This window comes from Numida meleagris, chromosome 7 (assembly GCF_002078875.1).
Source record: "Numida meleagris isolate 19003 breed g44 Domestic line chromosome 7, NumMel1.0, whole genome shotgun sequence".
NCBI classification, from domain to species: Eukaryota; Metazoa; Chordata; class Aves; order Galliformes; family Numididae; genus Numida; species Numida meleagris.
This window is the reverse complement of record NC_034415.1, coordinates 24,712,832-24,733,938: the sequence shown is the minus strand read 5'-3', so window position 1 is coordinate 24,733,938 and position 21,107 is coordinate 24,712,832. Positions and strand designations below refer to the sequence as shown.

Here is a 21,107-nt window from a genome sequence, read left to right as displayed (position 1 = left end):
ATGCCAGTACTTAGTCACTGTCTTCTGCCGATACATCGTTTTCAGACACATACTGCAATTCACTCCCATAAGGAAAGATACTAGAGTGGGAATCTCTTTGAGCTCTTGCACAGTGAACAAAACACCTTAATCTAAGCTTGGCACATCAGGCTAGCCTAAGACATTCAAGTTAAGTTGAGCAATTAATCAGCTTCAAACACCTCTGAAATACTAGACTGTGTGACAAAGCACCCCACTGGAACTGAGCTGACTGGGGAAAAACAAAGTTAGGAGAATAAAGGGAAAGGGAGATCCAAGAAATAACAAACACATTAGTGTCAACAGAAATAACACAGATTTAATAGACCATATAATACCAAGTGTCCACTAAGAAGATGACCTTTTCTCAAATACTGGAATAGAAAAAGCCATAGAAAAAAAAAACTGTAATAAACCGACTTCAACTTTACAAAATCATTTATGTGAGAATAAAAAACCAAAAGACATGACCTTTTCTTTAGTATTAAATAAACCAATTCCATTGTTCTGAAGTCTTCCTCCTGAACATGAGTTATTGCCTGACCTTTTTTTATTCTACTGCAGGATACAAAGTGCTTAGGCAAGCATTTAAGCTCTTTTCATCTTCCTAAATCCAATCTACAGTACAGAGTTTCACGTAACCTTTGAGGAGAAGATGTGCACACCTTTCTTAACCTCAGCATAGGAGCTTGTGTAGGTACCATCAGTGATCTGTACAACCTCCCCAAGAGCTGAGCCCAAGACCTCACAGCCTAGCAATCCACAAGCCCTGCTGCTGAGACAGCAGTGGATGTTTGACCCAGGGGCCTAAAGAGCAAAAGCAGCTAAGGCTGGGATACAACTAGCTATAAAAACAAAGCCACTGTAATTCTGCACTAACATCTCTCTCCACAGACTCATCTTAGAAAAAGCTTTTTGGTATAATAAGCAATCTACATAATGAAACAAAAACCCATACAATCTACAATGTTAATGGGAACCCAGAGAAAGCCTTGTTCTGCACATTTGCTCATACGCTAGTTACCTTCAGGTTTCTAGAATTTATTGTCCTTCTCATACTACACGCATCCCTGTGGTGCACTCAGACCTTTTACCGGGTAAGCTGTCTCAAGGAAATCAGGTGTCTTCAGGGAGAAATCAGTGGCTGACACAGAAACACAACATGCAGCTCGTTACACTTCAGATCTGCCATCCGAGTATGCTATTTCCCAAAACAGAATTTTCTTCTCTCTTCTATGTCCCTTTACTATATTAAGTTGCATACAGCTCTTTGGACACAGAAATAGCTAGTTTAGTCCCACAGCCAGTCTCTGACCCATGTGACAATCATTATGCAAAGAGCAAATGGACTATGATTCGAAACAGCACAAGTATTCTTTCTTTTAATTCTTTTTAAACACTGTGGCTAGTCAAAACCAAGAAACAGAAGTCAGATTTCTCTTGCCACATACAGGTTATTCTGAACGCACTGGGACTTCATTTCAGTCTCCCTTAAAAATACAGTAAAGAAACAACACATGTTAGAATTCAATACAAAATTGAAATTTGTGGAAACCTATACCAAAATTAACATAAACATCTTCCTGTAGCAGGAAAAATATGATAACGCACAGACCATTTTTCACATATCACCTATTCTCATGCAGAACAAAATAGGGAAGGCAATGACAGAATTCAATCAGGCACTGATGTCTCACCTAAACATTTATTTTCTTCTGGAGGATGCAAGTCTGGATTTAACCTTAAGTCATCAGCCAATACAACCGCCCAGTACTGCTCCATGTCTGTGAAGCACATGAAGCTACTTTTAAAATTTGTTTTGAAACAAACTTTGAAGTAAATTAGATTGAACATAAATCAAAATCGTGTGTGTTATCATTCTTAGTTACCAACAATTTCTGCTATGTGCACTGCTTGTGTTTTCCACTCTTTACTTATTTAATGAAGTAGATTTCTGATCTCCCACATAGAGGATTACCTGGCCCAAAGGTTAGGTAGGCCAATCTACTACAAAAATCTAGAGGGAAATTTCTACCAGATTTCCACAAAAACATCCAAGCCCCCTGCAATGCTCAGGTTAATAATTAAAACTCATTTCAAAATCATAAAGGCTGACTATTCAGATTTCATTCTCACATATCTAGATGTATATGATTAGGTATTACACTTACACCTTCCTGATAGCTTACATTAATGTTTAAAAAAAAAAAACTAAATTTCTTCAGAAGCTCCTTTTACCCTTCTACACTGTACTTGGTCTCAAGCCATCTCTCCTTTCAAGGGCACTTCCTCTCATTTTTGGTAGAGAACAGACAAAGATTGGCTCTCTGAGGGTACAGCAGGTCAAGGACATCAGCAATTACCTACATCAATGATGAAGAAACTTAAACTTCAAATACACACAAAAATAAGTGCTTAGCCAAGATCCTTCAATGTTACTCAATACCATTAATATACTAAGTCTTTATTCAAAGCTGTGCACCTATTCATTCCAGGTCTGTAGTCAGAGGACTGATATCCTGTCAGAAAGTCCTGTTTACTGAAAAGACTCATATTTTCACAAATATTTCTAACATAATTAACTGAATCAGCCTGGAAAATGAATAAAATTTTGTTCAACGCCATTTACAACTAAAACATTAATTTATTATATGTTTTTGTGCTATATAGAGCTTTTCTAACTATGGTTGCCCACTGCACTAAGCAGCCACTCATACAACAAATCAAAGAAAAATGTTTAAGACAAGAGCCTTTACTGCTCAGAGTTAGGATCATAGTCAAAGCACATTTCTACCTGATTCTTTCATTAAAAAAAAAAACCACACAGATTACTTGATTACAAATATATCCATATGCAAAAAATAAGCAAAACATGCTACCATATGTTAAACTGAAAAATTAAAACAACAAGCATGTATGAGCTTGTGGCCACTTCTAACAAAAAGAAGGTAACAGACAAACATTTCTGCACTCATGCAGCTACACAGACTGTCTCCACGGCACAGAGAAAACCCTCTCCCATTTAAATTCCATCAGAACTACCCCTAACATCAGAGCTGCACACTGCATTCCCTTCAATGACTACTGCCATAAACGTTAAGAATTATGATGGGACACTTTGGAAATTTAAAACAGCATTCACTTTTTGCAAGTTCTCCAAAGCAAGTGCCAACTGCTTTCAGCACATGAAAATACTGACACACACAAAATAGCTACGAGATGTGCAGTTATTCTGTAGACACGTTTTTGAAGGTTTCTCATGAGAAGAATCTTAACACTAGACCTGGAAACAAAATGGCAAAGAACAAAACCCCACAAGAATAAGATTCTTCTTGGAAATTATTAAAGTTTTCCTTGAATATTCTATGAAGTCATAAAGACTATCACTTTTCCATTTAAAATTTGATGTATTTCTGTTCAAAAAGTAATCTTTTTTCCAACGTGTCTTTAACTGCTAAATTTAGTTCCATTAGCTGTAAGTTATAAGAAAACACACAGTAGAAATCTAAAGTTACAGAATTTTTCAAAGATGTGTCTTAGCATTGACACTCTTACACATAACGGTAGAAAAAAAGAGCTAAGTACCTGATCCTGGAAATAAAATTCATTGTAATGTATCTTCTGGATCTCTTTCCAAGTTCTGTGAGTGAAAAATACGTACTATCATCCTGTTACATCTCCTTACAGATAAATAAGAGAACAATGCTAGGCACAATGCTAGATATTTGAGTCAAAAAGTAACATCTCTACTGCACAGTTTCTTATGTTTTGTTCTTTTCAGTCTGAAAGCTTAAAACATTCAAGATGTTCCAGACAAATCTTATTAGCCCTACAAAATTACTAGCCTCCCACTCCCCTTTCTCCAATGAAGTAACAGTTCAATTGCTAAATAGAAAACAACATCACAGAATCAGAAGCAAGAACTGAAAAATTTTTCTTCTAGTTCGTTTACCTACTGCCTGATTGGAAGTGTTTGAGCTCACTCTCAGATTGCAACACGTAAGGGAGCCTTTAACAAACCCCTTCAAAATGAATTTTTCAGTTATTAATTTATGTTTCTAAGGGAATTGTAACATGAAATGCTATCAAAATACAGAAAAACAGATACAGCTATGCCAGCCGCAAATATACTGTCCTCAGACTATCTAAAGTCACTGGAGGTACCTCTTCAATTCCTCTGCTGTGTTTCAGGCTTCCTGCTCAAGGTGTTTCTTTTCATATTTTTTTAATGAAAATGAGTTTTCATAGCAACTGGTCTTTCTTTAAACTGTTAAGGCTATCTATTTAATCTGTTCCTTCTCGGCTGACAAAGCTGAGCAAGCAGCTTTAACTTCAGTAACGGTGGAAGCTAACGTCCAGCAGAACATGGAAGGTGAAAGCTGTAGCTGAGAGAGGGCACGAGGACAGGGGTGTTCCTGAGTAATTAAGGAATAAATGGAATAGGAGAGCCACATACAAGATTACAGTCTTCATTATCTTCTTTCTACTGCTCCTATGATGAGGAACTGGATTAAAGACTTACCTTTTATCTGGGCTCATTTTCTGCAACGTTTTCATGTATCAGAACACAAAATGTATAACCTGAAGATGAACAAATAGTTTCTTATGTCATCTGGGCACAGCAAAATGACAAGGTATCCAAATTACTACGAAATTTACCTCACAGAACAGCTCATAACCTTCACTAGCTAAAGTTACAGAAATCTCCAAGCTAGAGTAAGAGGAGCTCTGTTCAAATCCTGGCTCAGCATTTCCTGCAGTTAAGGCAACAGCCCTAAATCTTTGAATAGTTAAATACAGTATTAGTCACTCCAGTTAGAAATTCCCCTGAAGTAATCTCATTATTGAAGTTTATCTCTGTTCAGTGGAAGCTTCTTCAAAACTGAATCCCAATTAATTAAGCCAACGAGATACTTCTCTCCACAATGTTGGATTCTTACAAATTAAAAAACTGCAAGGAAGGCATCCTTCCAGAATAAACATAGCATATCAACATATTAAATGTATCTTTTTCATTTAGAAAAAGAGCAACATAGACTCTTGTATATGTTAACAAAGTTATAATTCTAATTTTTAGAAGTAAAAACACACATGGTACCGTATCTGAGTGTTTAGCAACACTTAAATCACAGGGCAAGGGTAAAATTTTAAAGGAACTGCAGACATTGCCTAAATTTTGACAAATTCTATTGTTTTATCCACTGAACATTTTAAAGAAATAGAGTACATACTTTTTCCTAAGGAAGGAAAGAATAGTGCCTTTGCCTTCATGTCCTACCAGCCAGGAGATACAGCGCAGTCGCTTGATTAAGAAAAATCAAGTTATAGGTAAGTGGATGCTTTTTTCAGACACAGATTCTATAATAAATACCTCTCTCCACATACCACAGAAACTGCAATACCAAAAAAAAAAAAAAGACAGTCTGTCCATTTCAAAATAGAAAAGAAAACCTGTTAGTATGTTGACTATGTTAAAAGTGAATGACTTTTCTAAAGTGTTAACCATTACACTTGATGAGCACATAGAATCTTGATATGTTGTCTTCTCTCTTACTACAGAACTATGATTTCAGCAAGATCATGTGAAATCAAAACAAAAGACCCAAAAACAAGACTTCAGAACACTCACGGCTCTAAATCAAAAAAAAGTAATGCAAGAGTTTATCAAAATATAATGCAAATTAATGATAATTGCATAATTGATGTAATGATAGTCTAAACACAATTTTACCTGTATTTTCTCCTTTGTGGGGGCAGTACCTAAGTAATATTCAACAGATGGATGCTCTCAACCGGGTAACTGTAAAATAAGTTTATTCATTGAAAATACTTACGTGTTATTATTTCCAATACTTTTAATCCCAAGAACAATCTGTGACCAAGATATTTTCATAGAACAGCTTAGGTTGGGAGGAACCTTAAAAGATCCACCTAGTTTCAAACCCCTGCTATGGGCTGGTTGCCAACCACCACATCAGGCCCTAGATCAGTCTGCCCAGAGCCCCATCCAGCCTGGCCTTCAATGCCTTCAGGGATGGAGCATCCACAACAAGACCAACTCCTCAACCTTTCCTCATTAAAGAGATGCTCCAGCCCTTTGATCTTCATGGCTCTCCTCTGGATCTGCTGGAACAGCTCCACATCCTTCCAGTCTTGGTGGTCCCAGGCCCAAATCCAGTACTCCAGATGGGGCCTTACAAGGGTAGAGTAGACAGGGACAATCCCCTCCCTCTCCTTTCCAGCCACCCCTCTTTTGATGCAGCCCAAGATACAGTTGGCCTTGTGGGCTCAAAGTGGACACTGCTAGCTTATGTCCAGCTTTTCATTCATCAAGATGAACAGGCTTGTCCCCTTCTACATAGGGCTGCTCTTGATTAGTTCTTCTGCCAGTTTGTACACATATCTGAGGTTGCTCCAACTCGAGAGCAACACTTCGTACTTGGCCTTGTTGAACCTCATTTGGTTCACTTTTCAGTCTGTCCAGTTCCCTGTGGATGGCACCCCTTCCTTCTAATGTGTCAACTGCACCACTCAGCTTGGTGCCATCAGAGGCACCAAAGAAGCCTCGAGTAGTTTCCTTCTTAGAGAATTTGGGAAAATGAAAGAACCAAATATCAGATATTTTGAAAGAACTAGAGTTATTTAAGGGAGAAGACAAGCATGAGAAATACAGAAAGTTAAAAGGTATGAAGACACACAGGTTAAAAGAAATCCAGTGTGGGTTCTTGTCAAAGCATAGCAGAGAACACATGGTTCACTCAGCACCCTATGCAAACACATCCCTACAGGTAAAAAAATTAAGTTTCTGTTACATATGCACAGCCCTACGTCTCCCACCTCTGTAAAGCCTGTGAAATTCTGGTGTGTCCAAAGGGTCTGTCAGATGATCAAAACTTGGTTTTGGAAAGCCACTACGAAGGAAACAGAAACAAAAGCATTAGCGCAATATTAATTGAACACAAAGGAAGGCCACACAGAAGCAAGCAGGAAGCGTTCAGTAAGTTCAACACTCCTTTGATTATTTTAGACATACAGACTTCTTGTGGACATAATCCTCCCCTATGGAAAGGTTACAGGAAGACTAAAGGTTAAATAAATACCTTTGCTCTCTGCCAGCTGGGGAATCTTCAAACAGTTTCACAGATCCATATAACAAAGTCAGATTCCAAGACTTACACAAATAGAATAAAGCAATTACCTAATCTCTAACTGAAGAGTCTGAAACCTGTATCAACATAAGACACCTCTTACATAGCACCAACATTTTGCAGGACCTACCTAGAAGACGATTCACAGTGGCTAACTTCAGTCCAAACGTGCCAAATTCTTTACGTATCTCAGAAGAAATCACTGGAAATAAACTTCCACATGTCAGCCTTTGTAAATTTCTGTAAGATTCTGAAGTGAGAGATTACATAAATCTATTTTTAAATGAGCAATAATGTTTTATGCAAGTTGAAGCTACAGTTCTAGCACATGAAAATGAGATTTAAGTAAGTAATTTTCAATTTCTTAATTTATTCAAGGTAATAAGATATAATGAGGTGTATTCATTTGTACCATGTCTCTGTTATTCTTCTAGAATAGCAATTCTAATACACTGAACTACACTCCAGTTGCTAGAAATGCCATATTGAACAGTTTAGAATCAGACATTTACTTCCCAAATGAGAAAGTAAACAGTGTCATGAAGCTGCATTTGCCACAAAAACTGCCTGCATAAAAAGCAGTAAATCAAAAAAATCAAAAAGCTTCACTAAAATTTACAAAATTATTCACATTTAGATAAAGCCAATCTTACCTGAGGACAGAGCAATGAACAAGGCAAACCCTGACACTCCTTTCCAGCCCTTTTTCATTAGTCTTCCTCCTTTTCCGGCACTCATTTATATATCTGAGTCCATCCTAGATTTAAGATTTTTCTTCGTCTAATACGGTTGTTGTTTACTTAGTCACTATAACGTGATGGAAAGCACAGTAGTGACAGCAGAGTAGCAAAGTCCTAGACTGCAGTAAGTGAGGATACGCTCAATTGTGGCAGCTGTAGACACAAAAACAAAAGAAGAACCTACTTACCCTTAAAAGGCCTCAGGTATGCAAGGATCTCCAACAAGATACCCTTGCCTCCACTGCCAACCCTTAAATGAGGTTCCACCCCTTCTGGTCATTCAGGTGCACTGCACACACCTGAGCTCCCCTGGGTTGGCCCTGCCTTCCCACCAGGTGCTCAATCACTGGTTCAGGCCGTGACTTAGCATTTCCACTACATCACTTTCAGCCAAGTATTGTCTTGTAAGCAAGGATGCGCATTTGCCAAGAAAGTCATTCAGTCAACAGCTGGCAACAGTTGCACAGCACAGCAGGAAAAGCCTATGATTTAAGGCAATATGATCATTTTACTTATCCCTAAACTAATGACCTCTTACAGAGGTGTATTTTTAATCAAGTGGATACAAGTTATCCATATTATAATTTCCAGATACAAAAATAATGTATTTTCTAAATAGCACGCTATGATGCGTAGTTTAATACTGAATTAACTTAGAGACAAACTGGTTGTGGGTTTCTATTAGCCATAACAAACTGCCAACTCAGCTATATTTTGTTATTAATTAACACAAAGCAGAGGCAAAAGAGTTAACATTCTTCAAAATTAGAATTTAACTCTCTTAACAGCAACTATGAAAGGAATAGTGGTGTAACAGTGATCCATGCGTAACGTCAAGATCCATACCAGGGAACATATTAAATACTATCAAATTCATTCTAAATAATTATTTTATGAATTTACTAACTTCCAGAGATGATATTGTCTTAATTTAGTCAGTAAAAATAGTTTCTTTGATAAGGAACCAAATAAGAATTAAAGCCTCTGTAGATACAAGGAAGAATTTCACAACTTACAGATGTGAGAAATATGAGAGAAGAATCTCACTTCTTTGGAACTTGTGAGAAAATTTCTGTCACTCAATCCTCTAAATAATTCAGTTTATAGTAAAAAGGAAAAAAAAGAAAAAGCAGAAATACAGTTTTCAAAGGGCACAGGCAGCTTTTCAGGAAAATGAAAATAATTCATAAATCTTGCAAACTTAAAACAACGTTAAATTAGGGATCCAAAGTAGATTCACTTATTAGACTTTCTACCACACTCACTGACACAATAAAGAACCAAACAGAAAATATTCAGAGATGGAACAGTTACTTCTTGAATATGCTGTTAACAGAAAGAACCACAACCCACACTTTTCTCTCTCAGAAATACAACCTTCAGCCAGTGCATCCCAACGTCTTTTGACATTCAGAAGTCTTCTTTCAACGCAGGAGCACAGTATTTATTGTACAGTCTTTCACAAAGGAATTTTTGTCAGAACACAAAATGGCGAAGAAGTGCAACTTATGTACTTAACGTGAAACAATGTTATGATTATCCTTAATTCCTGAAGGAACTTCAGTCCACCATCTCTGACCAGAATGAGCAAAATCTTTCCCGAGAGATCACAGAACATCCCAAGATGGAAGGAGCGTACGGGAGACTATCGATACAACCCCTAATATAACCAGCTCCACTCTGCCCAAGTAAAGCAACCTTCATGTTGTAAGCTTAGGTGATCCTCTAGCCTTTATTCATAAATACATCTCCCAGCTACCATCGTTACTCCTCAATATCCTCCAGACAAGGTGCTAATGCTGCACAGTGAGTGACACCAGGGGCTTGTTACCAGTGCAGGTGTGAGCCTCGAGTATCACACCTCATCCACCTCTTCCTTCCCTCTTGGTGACTCTGTAGTCAACTGTCCTTATATTTCATGTGCGCCCAGTAAAGAACGCTCTTAGGCCCAAGAAAAGTGATTAAAACAACAGATACCCTATTTTGCATTACTCCCTCAGAAGGGCACACTTCACACGAGGCCACGGCTCTGCCCATCCTCCCAGTTCACCACCACGCCATTGGCTCCAGAGTTTCAGGACGCTACCGGAGAGGTGTGAAGCCGCTTCGTGCCGCCGGGGTGCTTGGTGATGTCGGGGTCGTTCCGGTCCCCCCGGCCGCGCCCTCCTCCCGCCGCACGCAAAATGGCGGCCTAGCGCTTCCCACACGTGCCGGGCTGCGGCAGCCCTCCCCGCCGCAGGGGGGCGCAACGGTCACCGCTGCCGCTCCGCCTCGCGGGCTGTGGGGGTGGCAGCCAATGGGAGCGCGGAGAGGGCGCAGAGGGCTCGTCTCGTCCCGCCCCGCCCCGTCCCGCCCCGCCCTGCCGTGACGCGTTTGGCGCGCGCCGCCGCGGTGCATGCCGGTGCGGCGCGGTGGGACCATGGCGAGCGACTTCTACCTGCGGTACTACGTGGGACACAAGGGGAAATTCGGGCACGAGTTCCTCGAGTTCGAGTTCCGGCCCGATGGTAAGCGGCGCGGGGGGCGGCGGGCGGGCCGGGAGCTCTGCCGCCGTGTGCAGCGGGGCCCGGCGGCCTTAACGCGCGTCCTCCCGCAGGGAAGCTGCGCTACGCCAACAACAGCAACTATAAGAACGACGTCATGATCCGCAAAGAGGTGAGGGGGCGCGGCGGGGGGCGCGGCGGGGGGCGCGGGCCGCCCGGGTGCCGTCATGCTGAGGTGCTGCTTGCAGGCCTACGTGCACAAGAGCGTGATGGAGGAGCTGAAGCGGATCATCGACGACAGCGAGATCACCAAAGAGGACGACGCGCTGTGGCCCCCTCCCGACAGGGTGGGCCGCCAGGTCGGTGTGCTGCTGCTTCTCTCCGGGCTCTGATAGTTCTTATAAATACTAACTAATTAAAAGTGTAACTGGATTTCTTAGGCAAGCCAGCACCATATGTAGGAAAGGGGTAAACAAGAGCTAATTCAAACCCTAAGCAGCGCCTGAATGGCAGTTCAGCTGTGAGAGTTAGTGTGATTCACAGACATAGTGCATTCATACCCTGCAATGAAAAAAGTTGTCATCCCAGTGCTTAAATTTTTCTAATGCCACAGCGCAGCAATCTGACATGATATCATCTTTTGCTTTGCAGGAGCTTGAAATAGTAATTGGTGATGAGCACATCTCCTTTACCACATCAAAAATTGGTTCGCTCATCGATGTAAATCAATCCAAGTACGTACTCTGCTTTTGTGTTGCTTTTGCCTTTATGTAGCCTTCTATATTAGAACCTGCTGGCTATTAGGTGCTTATACTTTTTGTGGTTTCAAACTACAGATCAGCTCCTGGAGGTACAGGTACTCTGTGTTGCAGCATAATTAACTTAATGTCATTGCTTGATAGATTTTCAAATTCACTGAGCAGCTAAGCTTACTACAAGAACACCTGTTAGATGCGTTCAGAGAGTCAGAGTCTGAACTAAACCGTCGCTGGCCTGTGTACATCCATGTTTCTAACAGAACCAGGACTTCTGTATTTCAGAAAAGACTGGATATTTTGTTTCGTAAGTGCAAAGCAATGGTACTATGCAGCGATAAAAATGCACATGCTGTTAAGATGCAAACCTTAAAAACATGGAATGCGGAATGTTTTATCAATCAATACAAGAAGAAGTTAATGTTATGTCAGCAATGACCCCTGAAAAATCATGCTGTGGGCTTTTTTTTTAATGTATATATAGATCTACGTATAGATTAATTCCAAAAACTGCTCTCTTACAACTTATGTCTCTTGTTTTTTCCTTCCTTCCTTCCATTGTGCACTGCAGGGATCCAGAAGGTTTGAGAGTGTTCTACTACCTGGTCCAAGACCTTAAGTGTCTAGTCTTCAGTCTTATTGGACTACACTTCAAGATTAAGCCAATCTAAATCAAACAAACTGAAGTTTGTACTGCACTGTCTGTACATTGGGGGGGGGGGGGGATGCTTTTTCAATTTCTTGCTTCTTCAGGCCTGAAGCTTTTATGTATGTTAGAATTTTTTTTACAGACTGTAAGTGACCGTCTTAATAAAATGTTGAGATCTGTATTTTTAACTTAAAATTTCTGGTGATTGATAAACTGACTTCCTAACACTTATTTTATCATGGTACATTTAGGATATGTTATTTCATTTCTATCACAAAGGTATATTTCACTTCTCTATCTCTGCAGTGGCAGGGGATGGAATTAGGTGTGGCTCTGTGAAAATATACTTGTTAACTGCCAAGATAAACTTGTGTTACCATTCCAATTGGCGTATTAGGAGGGCCTGATCAAAATAACTCAAGCCCTGATTCTAGAGATGATATGTGGTTATAGCAAAGACAGAAGTTGTAACAACCTTCTGCTGTACCCCCTTGCCTTTAGAGCAGAAGTAGACAATAGACTGCAGGGCCATACAGGGTCTTCCATGCAGCTTCTCTTGGGAGAACTGAAATTAGTAGTGTAGAATGTGTTAAGTTCTAGACTAGCACACCTTTTGTGTAGCATTGCTTAAGAGGCTTGGAGGAGGACCAAGCATGTGTCTCAAAGTGGTAACTTTTGCAAGTACTATAGGAAGCAGATGGATGGCTTTCATTACAAACGTGAACTTGAACTGAGTGTCTGCCAGCCTGACACGTGCTGGTGCCCACCTTACGGTGAGTGGAGGAGGGTTGTCTTGCTTCTAACTCCCTGATTAAGCTTGGAGGTGGAAGAAAGTCACTGCAAGATGCAGAACTTTGAGCCATGGTGAAACTTGCTTAAAAGTTCTGCAACATGTAAGGTACGCTAACTTCAACAGTGCTTCTTCCAAGCAATTTTTTTGCTATAATGGGAATCTTGTCAAAACCAGACCCAGATTAACCCGCAACTTCCCTGCAGAGTGGCTGGTCTAATTTAACTTTAGCCAAGTTTTAACGTGATAAATGAATCAACAGACTTTTCTGTACATTATATGGAGCTCAAGAAAAGCAACTCCAGTTTACTAATGGATGAACATCCTACAAGGGCCGTTACTGTGCCTTACCTGAGGCACGACGTCAGCTCTGTGACTGAAGGTACTACAAAGCATCTGAGTGAATCCTCTGTAGCTGAAATCCATATTATTTGACTTTTGTTCTGAGCAAAAGTAGGAAGTTTATCAAGCAGCCCTGCATTCTGCTCAATATAACCAAACATGCTGTTTCCTACAAAATAAAAAAGAGCAGGTGTGTATCTGCAAGCTAATTACTGAAGTTCATCTTACACTTTAACTCCTCTTCCAAAGCCCTCCCTCAAGTTTTCCCCCCTCCGGCCACAGTCTCTGCTAGAGAACCCCTCTGCCTTCTCGCAGTGCTCCTGCTCGCTCCCGACAGGCGCCCGCCGTTCCTCCCCCCGAGCCTTCCCACTTCGCCCCGCTCTGGGCGGTGTCAGGCCGCGCCGCCGGGCACCATCTTGGCTGTGGGCAGCTCGGCTTCAGCTCGGCAGAGAGCAGCGGCCGCCATCTTGGCTGAGGGCAAAAACGTACAGCCGGGAAGGTGCCATGGGGGTAGGTCGGGGCCGCGGCCGGGCCGGGCCGGGCCAGACCGAGCCGAGCTGACGGGCTGTCGCTGCCTCTTGCCTTGCAGAGGATCGGGCTGCAGCTCCGCGCCACGTTGGAGAACATCACCCGGCTGCGGGCCGAGGGGGAGGACTTCCGCTGGTACCTCAAGGTGCGGGCTGCAGGAACAGGGAACGCCACTTTTAGCCTGAAAACTGCCGGGTCCGGTCCTGCTCGGCCGGGCACCGGCACCGAGGGTCTGCTGCTTTAAGTGTCACATCTGTCCGTTTAGCACGGTGAGCTGCAAAGGTGCTGGGCTTTTCCCCCCGCAGTGCAAGCAGGCTGCTACAGAAGCAGCTCACAGGGGTGGTGTGAGCTTGTAGCAGCAGGTTCATAACGCAAGCGTGGCACCGTGCATTATTTACAATAGCAAACAAGTCTGAAGTTAGCGTCTGCATTGCTGAGGCGGATGATGATCCTGACATCCCCAGCAGACAGCTGCAGTAAATAGTAAAAGCTGCGTTCGTCCCATCTTCTACTTAGTGGCCGCACCTTGTAATACATTTTCCACCCCAAGCACATAAATTCTCTGATTTATGTTGTTTTTCAGCTGAAATGTGGGAACTGTGGCGAAGTCTCTGAAAAATGGCAGTACCTCCGGTTGATGGTAAGTTTCCCTGTGGTAACCTGCATCGAACCCAAGTACGTGCAATGGACGGGAACGTCAGGATGTGACAAATGCACTTCATGTGAACTAGCTCACAGTAATAGTAGCTATTCGCATTCAGGAAAAGCTGCTGTATTTCATATTCAAAAAGTATATGGAGACTTAATTGAAATAGGCCATCGGAATGGTGATTTGGTGATAAAATATTGACATCTGCTTTGAAAAGCCACCTTTATGTAAAAACATCAGCTGAAAAGAAATTTTGAAGCGATATTAGGATAAGCTTGTGCTGAAGGAGTGTTTTTGGAGAAGGTTAGGTGATTCGGGGGGAGCATGCTAAGTGAGCATCTGGAAACTGGAGAAGCAGAATAAATTTGTCAGGGATAAGAGAAGGCTTTGTTACTGGAAAGGAATAATCATCTCTACTGAATGCTATTGAACGTATTTTGAGTTACTAATGCAACGTGCCTTTGCATACAGGACATAACTATATCATTATTCAGTGTTTTAAATCTAGAACAGAGTTACTGGAGAATTACAGCTTTCTGAGTTACACATTCTAGTTTCTAGAAGCCTTCTCAATGCAGGATTTTTAAAAAGCAAAAGTTTGAGGCGGTTCTTGTAAAACAAACAAGCAAACACAAAAGCTGTACCTTTGCAGGGGCTTCCAATGGCTCAGCTAGAATGGAATTTAAAATGTCTCCATTGTTATGGTTTGTAGGACAGTGCTCCCCTGAAAGGAGGCAGAGGAAGCGCCACTATGGTGCAGAAATGCAAGCTGTGCTCCAGGGAGAACTCCATTGGTACGTGCTTAGAAATCTAAGAAACACCATCCATGTTATACTTTTCTCCTACATTTATTTTTCAGTCCCGATTTTTGCTTGAAATATGTGTTTTTTTCCCCCCAAGTTCACCGATATTTGAGTTCACAGCTGATGCTATCATGGTTATGAAGGAAACAGAGAGGCCAGTTGGTCATCAACATCATAAAAAGAAGTTAAGTCCACACTGTTGGACAGTAGGAACAACTTGGCCAACTTCACAGCATGGCTGGATTATTTCTTCCTTTTGAGATTTGAGCAAATAGTTTGATTTAAAGAGATGCAGCTGCTTGACTAGCTCAGGCTGTCGCATCTGATTTTCCCTTCATTCTGTCCTTCTCTAATTGGGCTTTTCTCTCTATGGGGATTTAAGTGCAGCTTTATAAAGACATATAAGGAAAGAAACGTTAGAAAAGTGTAGGATGAACTAGGCTATTAGTTACAATAAATATATAATTATATATTTATTTTTTATTATATATAAAATTTTTATTTTATTGGTAGGGTAACAAAATGGGGTAATGTAAACTTCTCAGGAGAAGCCAGAGAAGTTCTGTCTTTTGAAGAACAACTGCAGGAACTGCTTGCTTACTTGGTTTCTTTTATACTTCATAAGGATTTCTTTTCATAAGGGAGAAACAGCTGCTGCTTGGTTTGTGCTGTACTCTGAAGATGTGATGCCACTCACTTTTACACGTCTGTTGTTCTTTTTTTCTAGATATTTTAAGTCAGACAATCAAACCATACAATGTAAGTTTCTCTTTTATATAAGTGAAAGATGAGTAGACATTAATAGTATTCCAAGTTCTTGCTGTATCATCTCATTCCTCTTTCAAGAATACATGAAGTACATGTTCACATGATAAAAAATTGTCTCTTGCAGACTTCTGCACATAGTCTAATGAAGAGCAAAATATGCAGTTAACAGTAGCTCAGTAATGATTTGCCTCTTCCACTTCATCCTCAAATACAGAATAATCTGTGATACATTTTGCTAGCAAAACACAAAACTCTGTTACTCAAATCACAGGCGACTACGTAACGTCTGCGTTTGTTTCCTTTTGAAGGCTTCCTTGTGGCAGAGTGAGACATTTAGTTAATTACAACCTATTAAACAATCCCTAGGATTTTGCTGTCACTTGGGACATCAGAGTTGATAGTATTGCTTTTAAAGCAGTTCATTCCCAGAGTAATACCTGTCACTGTCTTTATTAGCTGAAAACTAACAGTATTCTGACTCAATTATAGGCTGAAGACAGTGAGAAATTCAAGACAATAGTGGAGTTTGAATGCCGAGGTTTGGAACCAGTTGACTTTCAACCACAGGTGAGTTCATACTCATGATTTGTTTATCAGTTTTTAAGAGCACTTACAGACTCCAGAGCGATTAAAATACAGTTTTTGTTGCTCTTCCTGGAATGTCCTGAACCTCCCCAGTTTCCCATCTTCTCCACAGTAGTTTATTCAATTTCAGAAAAACACAAACAGCTGAATAACTCTGGAATTCTTTGTACTTGCATTCCAGTAGCATGTAAAATTAAATACTCCTGGAGAATTCAAATTGTCTTACACGTGGCTGAGCATCTGAACTGATCTGAAAGTCTTCATTGCTCAGGTTATTGCAAAAGGAAGCATTCCAAAGGGGAATCGCACGCGTGTACAAATAGCTAGCCACGGTCAGGGGAGCTCCACTTTGGTTACTGATACAAGAACAAATGAAATTCCAGTTACGAACAGTCAGTATATGACCTCTAAATAAATCTTGCAATTTGACGTCACCAAAGCTGTAGGAAACGTATTGGCAATTTTCCATTGGAAACTTGATCAGACCAAAACTGAGGAAGGCAGTTAAAAGCTGTTGCAAAGCACACTTCACGGTTCAGTCAAAGGATTTCTTCACTGCCAAGCCAGTTCTTAGTGATTCATTTGCTTGTGCATGGTCATACTGTATGCAAGCTAACTCCTTACTATATTTAACCTATTATTCTAGTCGGATTAGGTGTAAATAGACCGACAAATATAAACCTGACTTATCCTCCCCTCAGACTGTGATACTATGCTAACAAACAGACGAAAAAAGCTGATCCTACAAGGAATTAGGTAGAAATGAAGTCACCACAGCACTGTGCTGCAGGAGGAAGTCTTCATTTTTATTTCAAGTGCAGTCCATCTTTTTGAGCAATGGAAGGGATCTTAGCTTATTCCTGTTTGAAGGCTCTGAAGTCAGACAGATCTAGGAACCTGAACTTAAGTAAAATCAATGAGAAACCTCTGAGATGCAGGAAGTGTTTACAGATCTGCATCCTACCTGTCACACTTATCTGCAGAACAAAGACTTCACAGCTGTCATAAAGCTTTTCATATAATATTCCCTAAGTTTGGTCTGTGCACTCAACTGGAGAGTACACTTGAATGCATGAGCAGATACTTCAGTTGATTTTCTGATGCCTAAATGAATAAATATATATACTTCTGTGGTTTCTTACACTTCTATAAACTCTCTTGTATTTGGTATGATCCAAGCTTGCCTGCCTTCCCTGCAGTCTTAGGACTGGCCATAGCATTACTGTATAATTTTTTTTAATAGATATAAACCAATCATACCTGAAGTAAATTTAGCATGGAGGCTTCTTGATAAAATTTCTCTTAAACCTTTAGCTTCCTTGCTTTGTGCCAAAAATAATAGTTACACTGGTAGCAGCTGTGTGACTAATATTAAAGTCAACAGGAATTTTCACTTTAAGTGTTGGTCCTCTGCCAGTCAGCAGAGGGCAGACGAGACACTGCATTTCCCAGATTCCTTCAGCAGAGATTAAATGAGCCTGCGCTTTGACGCCAAAGCTACAAGAACACAAATGCTTGAGGAGCATAGAATCTGGTACAGAAGCTTGAAATTCAGTCACATGGCTTGTTGTTCCTTGGAGTGCTGGTGAATCTCTCTTTCTCTACTCTTTGTTCTATACTGCAGCTGTACATTTCTGTCCCATGATGGTGATCTTCCTCCTCAGCTGTAGCAATTCCTTTGAACTGGGCTTCTGACAATTATATATAGGCCATATCTATGCTGTGCCTTGCAGATAGCTCTCCTGTTGTCATGTCTGCCACACTGTGGTCTGTTTAAATTCTAAGTGTTTAGCCTGCCACTAAATCCTAAAGTATTTTACAATTGTGTGGTTTACTTCACACATTCCTACACAGCCAAGTGTCTGTCTGGTCCTAGCAGAGATTTCTTTATCAAAAACGCTGGTGCAGATCCCTAGCAGAAGACCAAGGAACTACCTTTCCTTCCTAGATGCTTCTCTGTAAAATTCTGCAATTAGAAGTAGCACTACAAGAAACCTTCCTGTATGCAGTCGAGGTGGTTGAGATTCTTAAGTTTACTTTAAAACGAATAAAATTTATTTTACAGCTTGCTAACTGTAAGCCCTAATATGACTGATGTTTTAACAGAAAGTCAGAAAGAACATCTTGTTCTTGTGCTATATCCCATTGATATGCAATTTCCATCCTATAGCTATTCCTGTCTGGATACTATTTTCTGTTCAGTTAGCTAACTGATCCTCCCTTCACTCAAGTCTTGCTAGTCACTTCTGTACCTAAATCCAGTATAGGCTACTTCATTCTCTAAAGTGGCTTGAATTATGATCATTTTTAAACCAGCAAAATTAACCCTTTTCCATACTCTTTCTGTGTTTTCTCGCAGTGAGTTTATTATGTAGCTATTTTATACATAATGCCTGAGTAAATTCTAAATACAAATTAAAGCTATTTAGTAGTTGGATGCTGATAGATCTCAACTTCACATTTTTAAGGTTATCTGAAACTACTGAAAGTACTTTTCTGGGAGGAAACATAGAAGAGCAGCGTTGTCTTATTCTGCACTCTGGTTGTTTGTATCAAGACCTCCCATTTAGCAAGTGGGGTGGGGGAAGGGTCACAGCATCATACTGACCTGTGGAACAAGGGAAGGCAACAATACTGCCTCCTACCAGGACACGAACAGACTCATAAAGGTATTTGTCAAGATTATAGTGGCAGAAGACAACACAAGGAGAAGTAGCTTACCTTTTCTGAAGGTTGGTGAAGGTTCCAGAAGGGGCAGTCTCCAAATAGAATCCTGCTTCCTCAGCTGATAACCCTTAAATGAGAGTGAGGAGGGGTGGACCCAGAGTCCACCCCTTCCGGTTGCCCAGGTGCGCTGCTTGCACCTGTGTGCCCTGGGTTAGCCAAGCCTTCTCACCTGCTACTCAATCATTGGTTCAGGCCATGACTGAGCAATCCCCATACACGACCCTTGACAAGGAAACAGATTGGCTGTTTCTCCTACCTAATTTAGGTGAAATACAATAAAAATGTGCAGTGTTAGTTTCTTTAAACATCTCAATGATCATATACTTACTATTTTCTTGGTACAGCTTATTCTTAAAAACTTATGCAAATGTGTTTACAGGCAGGATTTGCTGCTGAAGGTGCAGAGTCTGGCACACCTTTCAATGACATAAACTTGTTAGAAAAGGTATGTTGTCTTAGTTTCATTAGTAATTCTAATTATCTAGCTTCTCTTCCCTAGGATGCTAGCCTGAAATGGGTACCTTGCACATGAGAGGCTAGTTTTGCACTTTCATGTAGGTATGGAAAAGCCATAAGTGGAGAGAGAAACTACAACAACTGTGAATAACCAGCACTACTAACAGCTTCATTTTATAAGCATGCATTTTGTATCCTGGGAGCTGACAAAGACTTAAATGCAACTTCTATGGCATTCAGAAATTCCAGAGAGCAAATAACCACAATACTGAATGGCTGCTGTTATTCAGAGTGGTGAACTAATTTCTTTAAGATGTCTGTACTTTTTCCTCTGCACAGAGATATTAAAAAGTAAGATAAAAAACACTCTCCTTCAAAGCACAGGATAATGACTCCAGCATTGCAAATCTTCCTTGGCTGTGAGCAAGAATCTCAAGGTCAAATCTGTTCCCCTGTATCCTACTTGGCAGGGATCTGCTTGTCTGCTGAACCATGTGACTAGGGTATTGTAAATGATAGATAATCCTTTCATCTGCCATGGTTGCTGTTTTGTCCACTGCAGGCTGTGGACTGCTTTTTTATTTTTTTGAACTTTGTTAAGATAAAAACACTGACACTAAAGTCCATTTAGGTCAATCCATTTCAGGTCAGTGCTCCTGCTTCTCTCGAAAATTAGAATACAGCTTAGATTTATGTTGGAAGCACCATGTAATCAGTAAGACCCAAACTTTTAGTGAGGCTTAGCTTCAGTTAATTCCAGTCTGTGATTCAGGCACTACTGTCATCTATTGTCTGTGGCTAATACTATGAAATCTTAATTCCTACAGGATTGGAATGACTATGATGAAAAAACAAAGGAATCTGTTGGAATTTATGAAGTTACCCACAAATTTGTTAAATGCTGATGTTCATAATGCTAACAAACCTTGGCATGCTTATTGATGAGGGAGGTGAAAACATCAGAGAGTGTTTCCCTGGAGTTATTTTTCACATGGCCGAACTTAACAAATGGAAACCTAAGTAAATTGTACTTACTGTCTGTGGAACATCCAATAAAAGATTTTTCAGAGAGCTTTGAGATGGTCTTAGTACACACTGAAAGTTATATATGTGCCTAGCTGAATTTGAATGTTTTCTTAATGTTGTCTTTTTTAGGAATACACATGGTTGAGACGGACTGTAGCTTAACAAGTATTTAGATGACTCATTGCCTTGAAGCTTTAATTAATCACCAAGAAATAACCAGATTCCATTCTCTAGCAAGTAAGGTATTCTCACCCACTATACCTAGGAAATGACTAAGAGCATTGGTAAAAAGAGTGTGCTAACTGCTGAAGCAAAAAGGTACATACCGAACTGTCAGAAAACTATAAAGAAGTGACTTTTCTGAAAATACTTAGTAAGCTTAACTGCTGTTGACACTTACACCTAACTGTTGCACTTTCTGAAAATAAAGGTACCTTTTTGAATATGTCACTAGGAAAAGTAATTTCTAGGTGCAGACACTTTCTACTTCTTGGCAAGTATTCTTACAATCTTGCACATTGTTCTCATGTTTAAAAAAATACTTTCTCTCGTTAACTTCATTCAGAGACTTTTGTTCTGATTATATCAGTTTCTTCATCTGCCAAAACGATCACCTTCCTTTCTTTGTTCAAACTGACAG

The 21,107-nt window shown here is 40.5% G+C and overlaps 2 protein-coding genes and 1 long non-coding RNA gene across 20 annotated transcripts in view; 2 read left to right on the top strand and 1 right to left on the bottom strand.

Annotated features, from left to right (window-relative positions):
* LOC110402532 overlaps nucleotides 1-10,234 on the bottom strand; it is a 32,459-nt gene extending 22,225 nt beyond the window's left edge. For 2 of the 17 annotated variants that reach the window (XR_002441156.1, XR_002441161.1), the window contains exons 1-9: nucleotides 9,884-10,191; nucleotides 7,820-8,059; nucleotides 7,297-7,416; nucleotides 6,856-6,929; nucleotides 5,750-5,818; nucleotides 4,541-4,599; nucleotides 3,604-3,658; nucleotides 2,257-2,381; nucleotides 1,716-1,802 (exon numbers count right to left, since the gene is read on the bottom strand). This is a non-coding gene — a long non-coding RNA (uncharacterized LOC110402532). Of the gene's footprint in view, nucleotides 1-1,715; nucleotides 1,803-2,256; nucleotides 2,382-3,603; nucleotides 3,659-4,540; nucleotides 4,600-5,249; nucleotides 5,321-5,749; nucleotides 5,819-6,855; nucleotides 6,930-7,296; nucleotides 7,440-7,819; nucleotides 8,060-8,922; nucleotides 8,994-9,883 lie in introns of all 17 variants that reach the window. The other 15 variants (XR_002441166.1, XR_002441159.1, XR_002441160.1 and 12 more) reach the window with 15 other exon arrangements.
* MAGOH (mago homolog, exon junction complex core component) lies at nucleotides 10,263-11,988 on the top strand. Its single transcript, XM_021404703.1, has 5 exons — nucleotides 10,263-10,413; nucleotides 10,503-10,561; nucleotides 10,638-10,748; nucleotides 11,041-11,123; nucleotides 11,716-11,988. Exons 1-5 carry the CDS (start codon nucleotides 10,302-10,304, stop codon nucleotides 11,813-11,815), a joined length of 465 nt encoding a protein of 154 aa, XP_021260378.1. The 5' UTR covers nucleotides 10,263-10,301; the 3' UTR covers nucleotides 11,816-11,988.
* On the top strand, nucleotides 13,285-20,519 carry C7H1orf123 (chromosome 7 C1orf123 homolog). Of its 2 annotated transcripts, XM_021404701.1 has the most exons (8): nucleotides 13,285-13,435; nucleotides 13,515-13,598; nucleotides 14,037-14,093; nucleotides 14,815-14,896; nucleotides 15,633-15,664; nucleotides 16,163-16,240; nucleotides 19,365-19,430; nucleotides 20,269-20,519. In XM_021404701.1, the coding sequence occupies exons 1-8, from the start codon at nucleotides 13,430-13,432 to the stop codon at nucleotides 20,344-20,346; spliced, it is 483 nt and encodes a 160-aa protein (XP_021260376.1). In that variant the 5' UTR covers nucleotides 13,285-13,429; the 3' UTR covers nucleotides 20,347-20,519. The 2 variants fall into 2 exon arrangements, with proteins under 2 accessions (XP_021260376.1, XP_021260377.1); XM_021404702.1 differs by lacking the exon at nucleotides 13,285-13,435 and having other exon boundaries at nucleotides 13,584-13,722.